Source organism: Lepisosteus platostomus, chromosome 6 (assembly GCF_059453375.1).
Source record: "Lepisosteus platostomus isolate fLepPlt1 chromosome 6, fLepPlt1.hap1, whole genome shotgun sequence".
NCBI lineage: Eukaryota > Metazoa > Chordata > Actinopteri > Semionotiformes > Lepisosteidae > Lepisosteus > Lepisosteus platostomus.
In genome coordinates, this window is record NC_142616.1 from 40292020 (window position 1) to 40303636 (window position 11617).

The window sequence follows — 11617 nt, forward strand, 5'->3', positions numbered from 1 at the left end:
GGCCTCATGTGTAGAGTAATTGAAAAAAAAACCTACTGTATCTTGCAACTACATTCTAAGGATCTCTGTCAAAACCGTTTTCCTGTCAATGCAATTTTGGCTTTAAACATGAAAGGAAACGTTTGCAAAAGTATTAGGACTAGGGTGCAGGTGGCGCTGTTTACTGTTCTCAGATTGTAATAGTTTTTGTCTTAGATGTGTAATAAACGCCGTAAAACCCAAACATTTCAAGATTTGGATTTAAGATTTAATAAGTCCAATCGTTTTACTGAAATTTCAAGTACAATGACAGGTATTGTAAGATGACAAATGTCAGACGTCACATTTTAAATTAATGGCTAGAAAACATATACAAATTAACATAGTTAAAGAGAGAGGTATTTAATATGCGCAAATCTAACATCGTTTCATTGAGAATGTTTCATTGCCGTGGGATTCTAGAGTTATTTTTCATTGTTAACGCATTTGAGCACATGCTTAAAGTGGAAAAGGTGGGTTGTGTTATGAACAATCAAGTGGACTCCGAGGGAGTTTGGAAAGGGTGTTATAAATCTTCTGGACTGACAGTTTCCCACGCCGACAACCCCTAGTCTCTAACATTATTGCTGCGCTACATTACGATTGAGGAGATTGCTGCAGATGTTCTCTGTAAATCTAACATCTTTGCCAGCAGTGGTCCCCTACCGCTGAGCAAAAATAAAATAAAAACCACAAGTTTGGGATAATGCATATAAAGTTTACCAAGATGATCTCACATTTGTTTTTAAATGAAAGTACAAGGCACTGATGTCGTAAATTAGCACCCTTTTAAAGCCATAGCACTTTTATTTCAAAATCCACTGCTTGTGGTAGTGAGTACATTCTGTACCCTAAAGTAGCACTGCCATATTCAAAAGAACAGCCTCCACATGGGTATAAGACAGGTATGCATGCAGCAGAATACAAAGCACAAAACAGAGCAGGCACATACACTGCAGTTTTTTTATATGGGTTTGGGAAGGGCCATATGCTCGTTCAGGGGGGTGACAAGATGCTCATTTTAAGCTGACATTAAATGAAAGATTCAAGGTGGCTGTAATGTAAAGAAGCATTCCACTGGCACAGCTGGCATTAGAGCACGAAACCAAAAAAGCATAAATCAAGACTATACAAAAATGAAATTTCAAAAATGCCACTGTTTGCTTTTTTGTTTGATGATAAAGGAATAAGTTATCATTAAAGCAAAATAAAAATAAGGAAAATAAAAGCCTTTCACAGAAACAGCATAAATAAGCTTGTGACTAGGTCTAACTCACAGTGACTTGGACATGCTCTGAGGAAGAGATAGGATACTTTTGTCTGTCAAACAGTTCTACCTTTAGACTTTGTGATATATGTGACCATTTGTTGTGGTGATAGATTGCAAAAGGTAAAACAGCACAGTGTTTCACAGATTCAAATGAAAGTGGCATGACATTTAGAGAAAGACCAGACTGCAATTTAGCAAATGGTACATAACTGTCTGTTGGCTGGGGTGACTTTCTAGGTTAACGCCAATGGGAAAATGTTGAAAAATATCAAAACAGATCAGGACACAAACAATCTACAGTTTGATTGCATAGTTTTGAAGGAGGGCTGAACATGCCCATTGTATTCTTTTCTTTCACACCCCGCAGCACATCATTAAGCCACAATACCTACTTTTATGTCATCTCAAACGTCAGTGTTCTCCTTTCCAGTGTAAATCATCACAATCAGGAATTTGGCTTGTGTCGTGGAATAAACCAAGTCAGAAGATCTGCTAACCAAAAAATTTCCGAACCTACAGATGTAAGAAAAAGCTTTTTTACCAGAGGTCAATTCTGTTAGAGAACACCCTTAAAATGATTAATTTTCTGTCCAGAAACAAAACTGGATATGTGATTATGATGTTTATTTTTACAAAGGTGCTGCTGGAATAATATGTTTCTGTCTAAGGAATGCTGTGGGCAATATTCCATGGAGTGTTATTAGGTTTCTGCAGTTTACGAAACACATTTGAAGTCACAAAAGACTATTAATTTTCCACTCCATTACGCAGCTGTTTTAATACACAAATCATACCAGACCTACTCTATCAGTGTCCTGCAGGAAAACAAATCGTTTAGATGCATGTTTTCTTTATCAGAGTGACCAAGAGGTGAAGGAGATGAGTTTATAAGACAAGATTTGACTTTACCTTGCCTTCTGAAAAATCAGAATGTGCTAGTGTCCAATTCATGCATATGAGCAACACAATCCATTCTTAACTTCTTTACATCCTTGTTAAGTTGATATCAATATTAAATTAATAAAAACGAAAAATAAAATACCCAAATGTTGCTTCGGTTTCAGAATCATCTTTGTTCTTGACCTTGTTACTTTCCTCTTGTGTTTTATTTGCTAAGTTGTACTGTATGTTAAGGTTAACTTTTATTTTTCTCGATGTCTTTGTTGTGCATGTATTTTGGTAGGCTACTAGGTTGCTATCAGTGCTTGACCATTTATAGACTGTATGTGTTGGTTTCTTTCACAAGAAGGGATCATTTACCTCATTTTGTGTCATTTTGCTGCGAAGGGATCATGTCTGAGTCACACGGAGTTGCACCAGTGAAATAACTGAACATACTGTATTATTCTTGCTTAAATTATCTGTTTTGCTTTGTGCCTGTCTGTGTGTTTTATGGAAATAAGAAAGAAAAAAAGCACGCAGAGCTGAAGGCTGGAAACAGAAATGCAAGCTATTTTTGGAATAAAGTGAGATATGCAAAGCACAGCACGAAGGAATTTTTCCATTTTATTTCTGTCAGTGATTGTTTCCTACGCACCTGTAAAAGAGATCAGGTGTGCAGATGTTTAACTCATTTTTACTTGCCTTGCAATAAGCCAGTGGTCTAGTAAACTAATAATCCTCAGAACAACCAGAATGAAACTACAGGATTGTTTTATAATACTGCGACATGCATTCAATGCAGCAACAATTGGCTTGCCTTTTTAGGGTGTCAAGCAGAATACATTTAAATTAGATCTATAAAAGGAACAAACCATCCTAGGGAGGATTCTGAGGTAAAAAGCTTTCTGATAACCTGAGTGTGAGTTGTAGAATTAATAAAATAAGTGATTCAGGTGGATAGCTGCGTCAGCATACATTATCTGCAAAGGAAAAATAGGTTTATTCCATGCTGAAAAGAGAAGAGAGAAAACACAACATTTTGGCCGTGAAGCCCTCTTCAGGATAAGTGAGCCTTCTTCAAAATTAAGTGATAATTTATTTCAATTGCCAAGGCTGTTAATTCATTCAGATGAATTTTTCATTTCTGTGTGGTCCCAGTTAGAAAACAACAACACCACCATGTCCCATTTGGCAAAGAACTTTATTAGCATTTCCACGTCATTGTCTTTAGCAAAATAAATATTTGTTGTTGTTTTTTTTTAAAAAAAGCACTTTTAAGACCAACAAGGCATGGAGTATAATTACTTCCTGCCAGTTATTACGTAATTTAACATTTTAATAAATTAATAAAACTTGCTTGTCTTTGCACAGGCTTTCTGAGCACAGTAAGGTTCACATCATCATAGTAAGGCGATTTTCCTACTTGATATCACAATACAGATCAAAGATGGCAGCATCAGTGTATCACTGTGTCTTTTGTTTTTCATTGTGGAGATGAGGGTGGATATCGGCAGCAAGGACGTCATTGTTGGCCCTGCAGTTGCCGTTCTTAGAAAGTTCTCGTTCCTCCACGCTCCCGTCACCCCTTTTCAGGGTCTGTGAGGGGGGATCTGAGCTCGTGGACTTGTTGTTGTTTTTTCAAGTAATCTTAGGAGACGTCAGCCTTCAGGTTAAGGCAATGCACTGATCGGGCTCAACTTTAACTGGTGAACCTTTGACTGGATCGGCACAGGAGTCAGGAATGAGGTTGGGAGGGCGAACATGGAGGCCTCATAGTCGTTGTTGAAGGCAAACCCATCCGCAAACAGTGGCACGGTTTCCCTTTTGCACGTCGCGGCCGGGTTAGGGGGCGCAGCGGAGAGGACCTCTGATTCGAATTGAAGCAGCTGGCCCATGAAGCCAAAGTTCGGCGAGATGAGCGCCCGCCGCTGCTTGATGAAGTCAAATGCCTCCTCCAGCTGCAGCCGTTTGGTTTTCATGATGTAAGCCATGCAGATGGTGGGCGACCTGGAGATTCCGGCTTCGCAGTGGACTAGGACCTTCCCCCCCGCCTCCTTCACACAGTCTGGGAAACAAAAGAACCACAGCAGTCTGTTAATAAGGGTCTAATGGGGGAAATAGGGCAGCACATTATTTCCCTTTCGGAAGTGTACCCTAAAATATTACATGGGCACAGAGTATCTTGTTGATACATTTTCAACTATTAGCGAGGTCCTATTTTACGGCTTCTCTTTTGCATGCAGTCCATGGATGCTAATTCCAGCAACATGAGTCCAGCAAAGGAAGAGGCAAGCTTTTCCTTAGCTTTCAGCAGGGAGAGAGGCTCAGTGGGCTTTTACCACAGACAGGCAAACAATTCACCCTTCATTCTGCTAGCTCCTAAGTCTCTCATTCAGTGCTCCCCACCTTTTTTTTCCCACCTACTCTAACATTTAAGAGCCCTGCTACACAGCCTCACCGCACTCCAATTACATCGCCTACACCGTCTCCGCCTCCATTGCGTGTACACCTCCTCTACTCTTGACTCACTGCACAGCTGTACATGAAGCACAAAGCCGTGTGTGTGCGTGAGATAGAAGGGAGATAAGGAGAGTGCGTGCTCGATGTATTTCTGAGTTTACAGTTTTAAAGTTCTCTTTCTCTCAGCACTCTTTTTCCTCTCACAGGAGCATGCTGCTCTGTTTTTTTTTTCTGCTGACAGGACTATGGATAAGACAGTCATCTGTGTGACAGCTCCCATCCACCAGACCACATGAATGAATCACAAACCCTCCGTCTACAGAGACGGACACTGAGGGTGTCTGACAATCTATCCTTTTACATTTGTGCATCAGGTTTTCCCTTTAAACATAAACAGCTTATAGCTAATCGGGGTCTTTTACTTCTGTTATCACAAGTCATCTTCAGCTATACTTATACTCAGTGACAATATTCCTTCTGGTCTTTTACTCCTCCTTTAAAAGTAGGGTTTCAATTTACACTGTATGCTTCAATGTCCTCTTACTGTCACTAAACTGAATTTGCAGACTTCTTTTTATTTATAAAATTAAAACAGTGCCATAGGAGCACATTTGCTGTGACTGTGAACAAGATCTATAAGTACGTTGTAAGACAATTGTAATATTTTGTGTATGCCAGTGTATGTGTGCATACACAGGTTTTATTCTCGGCAGTAAAATGCAAATGCAAGATAGTTTAAGCCTTACCACGAACCCTCCGTGTTAAATAGTCAAAGCTTATTTCCAAGATTTCAATTATTTTTACTGCCTGTCTATAAATAGTTCACATATCTTTGTTTAGCTGTTACCAGCTCATCTCTTTCCTTTCCCTCAGCCATTCAATTTCCTCACTAATTGCCTTCAGTTCTGTACACCTGCAGTAGACAAACAGCCTCCACCTATCTTCAACACTAATTTCATTTAGGGGCACTGCAGCTACACCCAGCCATCAGAGACAGAACCAGGATTAGAGTGGACATTGAAGGCTTCCTTATTCGTTTCTTCAAGACTTAAAAGGGAGTAACAGGACCCTGGTCTGAATTATACTAATTAAATTCATCCCCCATGGGATTTGTGAAAACTGCATTGCAAGAAAAGATTAGAGGCCGGAGCTTTGCTGCTTTTAGATCCAAAGCAGGCAGAGGACAATCGAGTCTTATTTTGAAACTGGTGAGGGGATTTTTTTATGTTTAATACCTCTATCTATAGAACATTTTGCAACACGATTACCACAGTAGAGAATGGGAAAGACCTCTACATCATCTGCTGAAGTGTGCAGCATTTTGCCACCCCATAAGTATCGGAACATGACTTTCAAAATACCATCAAAGTGTGAATCATCTTGGTTGATTGTTTTGGGCTACTGTAAAAATGTAGTTAGAGACATAATTTGCAAAATGTATAGCTTATCTCCCTGGCCGTGTTTGTCTGGATGATTAATTTAAATTGAGGTGGCTATGAGAAACATGCACAGCATTTCTGGAATTCAAGTGCTGCTTAAAAAAAGAAATGACTGCATGAAGCCCGAAAGGCAGTAATTTCTGAAATCTAACAATATCTGAAGAATGTTCAACTAAACCACTATGTGCCAAAGCTGACTCCACTTTTATTGCAGAGTAGGAACAGATGGAGTGTAGTACACAATTTTGTGTTTTAATTTCAAAAACAATGCGAGTTATATAACAGTGTTTAAACCAGGTCTGGTTTTTGAACTGTTATTTACACAATTCCTCAATGACAAGAGCTTTGTGCTTTAACAATAAGATGCTTGATGGCATTTACTTTCTCAGTTGGACACTTGGTACTGGTACAAAAACTCTTCAGAGGCTCTATCATTACAAATTTCCTATGGGGCATAAAAATAGGTTTTATAAGAGGAGAATACATACCTATAAACTCAATAGCTTCCTGGAAATGAGAGCTAATGTCAGCCATGTGACTATCCTCCACCGGAATCCATTTATAATGAAACTGGCCTTTTGCTTGCTCTGTGTCTCGCCGGGATACATTGAGCAAGGCTGTGATGTGAAGGTCACTCAGATAGTCTTGTCTGGAGGCATGGTAGGCACTCCCGAGGTAAAGGAAAGGCAGGATTTCCACTGGCTGGCCCTGGAAGATACAGACAAACCAAAAAAAAAAATGAAGTTAAGAAATAAAAAAAAACATTGAAAAACACATGATAACTCCAAATCAAAATAAAATCCAGACGCTACTCATTAGCCATTGATTATTCCATAACTACTATTTTTTAATACTAATATACAGACATCAAAGCCCAACCCCCAGCTGAGATGTATCTGAAGGCAACCAAGCCTGTTTGAAACGAAATATTTTACCACAAAGATCTTTGATGACTGATCACAGGGCTGGGGCGAATGCAACCCAATGAATATCAAGCCTTGAGCAGCTCAACACAGGTGCAATGCAAAAGGATTTAAAACACGTTCCCCCCTCCCCCCTGAAAGATAACGTTTCATTGAGACCCAGGTGCAATAACATCCAGGACAGAAAACGACAGACAGAAAATGAGGGGTTTCACATATACCACCAGACGAGCAAAAATGAAATCAAATTTCCTTTCCAAACATTCAAAAATGTCATTAGGGCCAGAAAAATCTGAGGGACAGAAAAAGAGTGTTTAAAATAATCAGAAGTTTGTTTAAAAAATCCTGTTTGCCACGTTATAGAAAGCATCCATTAGCCATTTGCAGAATCCATGCGTAGCTCCAAAATATTAGTCGAGTTTTTAAATATTTACCATACTACACAAGTGAAGGCAATTAAGTAGTTCATACCACTACAGATTAAGGCCATATTACTGAAACTCTGGCGAAAAATATGGTGATGTGCTTCTGCAAAACGCTGCTGAGTATTAATTCGGGCTGGCTTTTCATAGGCAGCTGACACACTGCACAAAAGGAAAAGGGAGTGGTGACTCACTCTAAAGTGACATCGCTTTCCGAATAACACTGTCAGGACCACCTGACTGTGACAACACCGCAGCTTATGCACATCTTATGTCACAATGACTTCACAGTGTGACCCAGAAGCATCTCTTAAGCCGGAAAATACTAGCCTTTTTCTAATCCTTTGCTGTTATTTTTTGATTGTACAATTTGGGACATATGATGCCTGGTTTGTTTGATTGCATCACTGAAGTTTACAAGAAGCAAAACAGCAGCTGGTATTTATTTATGTAGATATTTTGCCTCTTATATATCTGATAAACCGGGCTACAACTATACCACATAGAGCAAATAAATGATAGCTAATTAAAAGGTTGAGAATATTCACATTTTGTTTTCTGTACAGGACACTCAGAGTCATAATGATGAACATGAGGTTCAGAATGTCAGTACAAAGATACCGCTACATTCTTATTGCACACAATCTTCCAAGAGTTTTGTTTGCAATTAAAATCCAGATTCTTTTTATTATATTCTTTTTAATTCAAAAAACGCTGACAGAATGCTATTTTTAGCATTTAAATGAACAGCGTAATATCAAAACGCTCGTAAACTGCTGACGATAACTGCAATACTGCTATTTAACAGTATTTTTGAATTATATGAAAAAAAACAGGCAAACAAAAGGAAAGGGGTCTTGCTAAGGTGGTTAAAATATGGAGCGCTGAACTGAGTTCATACGGGGAACTCTGAACTAACTTCTGAGAAAAGAGAGGGGAAAAAGAAAGCGTTATTTTAAGAAAAGGGAACCTATGGTTAACGTGGCGTGCTGGTACATTTCTGCTATGAAACCTCTAAAAAGGGTGCCAGATAAAGGTGGCGCTTTAAAACAGCAATGGCATATTGAGAAGAAGGGAAACCAAATTTATTCAAGTGGGCTGAAATTGGAAGCTTCAGCCTTTCATGCGAATCGACACTCTTCCGTACCTGATCGTACTCCGGTTTGTGGTTGGCACCGAGCTTCTCATAGTGACTGCTGCTGAGGATTTTCTCCGTTTCTGTCCCGTCCTGTGTGCTGCTTCTCAGCTCTGTGCAAAGTTCAGGGTACTGAGAGTGGAAGTTCTCGTATCCTCCTGTCAAAAACATCGAGAGAGAGAGAGAAGATTACAGTGTGTTTCTCGCTGAAACCCTTTTCACGCCTTAATTTAGTTCCCCTTATCAGTAAACTACAGATGTATAATAATATGGTGCGTATTACTGTTTCTCACAGACATTACTGCGCCTTTAGATGTACGACAGTATGGAAGTAAATCTTCATCTTATCTACTTGATAATATAAGGTTTAACGGCCAGTCAGGCTTAATCAATAACTTCAACAAATATAAAATATTTATACGTAAAGTGAAGAGGAACACATTTAGTCTCAGCCACACCATCAATAAGATGACTTAGGTTCATGTGAGGCCCGCCTTTATTAAGCTACGCAACTAATAATAACCTGTTATAAATACACTTGTTAAAGCTGTTACAAAATACCGAAGTGTCGTGAGAATATGGCACTGTGGTTTTTGTATGTGAATAAATTATTTTTATTTTTCATTTTCAGAACATTAATATATTTCACCAACAAGTCCAAGATTCCCACAAGCCCAGGAGAATGGCAAAGGCAATTAAAATTTTTTAATCCTGATTCATTTACTTAAAAATAAGCTTAAGGTAAACAGACTGAACAACACCACGTAAATTGTATTACTGTAGATGTGTTTCCAATTTATACAAGTCACTATTCCACCAACGCCATCATTTTGGTGTTCGATTAACATCGGTTATTCATCAAGAGGTTTTCTCTTTTAATTTTATCCATCGTCATGTACGTCGTTTAAATAGTAAACTGTAGAATGTAGAAAGTTAAAAAAGTAAACTTTCAGTATTCTCTGTAGTGCATAAAGTGCTGGTACGATATAAACACATCAGAAACACATGTATCTGTGTGTTATACAGTGTTTATACATTACAAAAGTTCATTATAAAGATCAGGTTTCAGTTGAACGAATTCAGGGAGCTCAAATCCTGTAAAATCGTACGTTAAAAATTGCTGTAAATGTGACGCCTCTCTATTATGCCAATTTCTAGATAGATTTTATTGCCAGATTGATAGCGGATAATTTATGCACCGGTTTGGACAAGGATATTATTTCTGTGTTTATCAATAAAACTGAGAAACACTTTTAAACATTCATAAACTGGTAAACTGCGGTATACGTTGTGTTCCGGCGTACGCAGAGATCAAGCAGCCAAACAGTTAACAAGCACACTGTTGCTGGGTGTTTACAGTCTCCCCACAGCCTGACTCATCTCCACTCATCGTTTTCGCAGCGCTAAGATTCCGAGCAGCTTGCCCGTACAACCGCCGAAACGTCTCCGCGTCAACACTAAACAAATTGCTCACCAGGTTGTCACCAAGGGGCGAGGTGACCGAGGCCTAGAACTTTCAAAAATGACACGAATCATGTACCCCGGACACTTCATGAAGTGTTCAGCTCACACTCTACCCAACTGTCATTTAAGCAGACGGAGGGATATCGCTAAATAGATGTGAAGTGCTGACAGGGTTCTACCCTTAGTTACAACTAGAGTTCGTCCTCAGAAATTACAGAACATTTAGCAGCAGTTTGCTTTAAATTATTCCTCGAGATAGATAAACTGTAAAACAGTCATGTTCTACAGGCGTGTACACCAAGGCGAAAAACAGCACGTAAAAACGCCTTCATGTATAGTTGTGAATATATTCCTTGGATTTGTACATCCCTTTTTAACAAGCATTAGGTTACATTTTGCTGGATAACAGACGTTATAAAGAGCCTGCGATTTTTACAAAGCGAGAAACACACAAACTTTTTTGCAGTCAAGGAAAACGCACAAAGTCTACAGCTTAAATCCAGAAATATTGTAAAGAGCTCCAAGCATCGAGGCTGTCAACCTTAAATAAACAGTTAACTGTCAATATTAAGTCAGTCGTAATGCTTACCTTTAAGAAAACAGATCTTGGTTCCACTTGCTAGATGTGAGAGGGTGTTAATCACTATTTGAGCCACACTGTCCTTCTTTAATTTCTGCCAGTGGGACGTCCGGTCGTCCAAAGCCACAACCGCAGAGATGCTTCCTTCTCGGAGACGATACTGAGCTCCCTCGTCCGGGATGACGAACTGTAAAGGAACCGGTCCACCTCGGGATCTCCGGACAATGACGGAATTCAAGTTAACATTGACGGAACCCTTGATGTTAGAGGTGGAAAAGGAAAAGTACGGTCTACAATCCACTATCAGGCAGCTGCTACATTCTTTTCTAATAATTTTCTTAAGACGACGGCAGTCGATGCTTGCGACCTTCATGTTTCTTTCTGTAAAGGTCAGAGAGCAAGTATTATTACTGGAAAAAAAAACAACGCCCGCCGAGTGACGGCTTAGTAGCAATTACATGGGGGTTTTGGAGAGCCGAGTGTGAACCATTCTGATGCGCTTCTGTGCCTACATTTCCTCTTAGGGGATTCCGTTGTAACTATTTTATATGAATGGAACCTCCGGATTGTGACATCATAAACCAAATATGGACAACGACAAGGTGGGGATCAGATAAGTCCGCCTACACTGCGGTTTAGCGTGCAGTCTCCGCCTTTCACTCAGGATGAATAAACAGCGAGTTTGAGTCCTTCATCATTAGTCACAACGAAATCTACGTTTCGTTAGATCACAGGAATTAGTCTACATTTTTTCTTTTTTTTTGTTTCAGTTAATAGGGTTATTACAGAAAATAAAGCCGCGTCATGATAAATGAATTTGATTTTTTTTCTTTACTCGAAGAAAAAAAATCCTAAAATCGTTTCTGAATACCCGATGATCTTTCTCACAATGAAGTACAGCAATAGGTTTACAAAGACATTGCACATGTGGACAAGGCAGAATAGAACTGAGGACTAGTTAATCAAATAAAACTGCTCAACCTATTTTTCAATAATTTGTGGTATAGCAGATCGCAGCCGAACT

The 11617-nt window shown here is 39.2% G+C and overlaps 1 protein-coding gene across 1 annotated transcript; it reads right to left on the bottom strand.

The window, feature by feature from the left end:
• Positions 1-3352: 3352 nt before the first annotated feature.
• Positions 3353-11342, bottom strand: dusp5 (dual specificity phosphatase 5). Its single transcript, XM_088635845.1, has 4 exons — positions 10603-11342; positions 8562-8707; positions 6558-6777; positions 3353-4235 (listed from the first exon to the last, which is right to left on the bottom strand). The coding sequence occupies exons 1-4, from the start codon at positions 10964-10966 to the stop codon at positions 3841-3843; spliced, it is 1125 nt and encodes a 374-aa protein (XP_088491971.1). The 5' UTR covers positions 10967-11342; the 3' UTR covers positions 3353-3840.
• Between the last annotated feature and the right edge of the window lie 275 nt (positions 11343-11617).

What these genes read in the sequence shown, in the direction of transcription:
- dusp5 (XM_088635845.1), bottom strand. Translation starts at nt 10,966, where the DNA reads ATGAAGGTCGCAAGCATCGACTGCCGTCGTCTTAAGAAAATTATTAGA. An exon ending in ACAAACCGGAGTACGATCAG is followed by an intron (nt 6,778 to 8,561) that starts GTACGGAAGAGT and finishes TGTATCTTCCAG; the next exon opens with GGCCAGCCAGTGGAAATCCT. An exon ending in GGAAGCTATTGAGTTTATAG is followed by an intron (nt 4,236 to 6,557) that starts GTATGTATTCTC and finishes TTTGTTTCCCAG; the next exon opens with ACTGTGTGAAGGAGGCGGGG.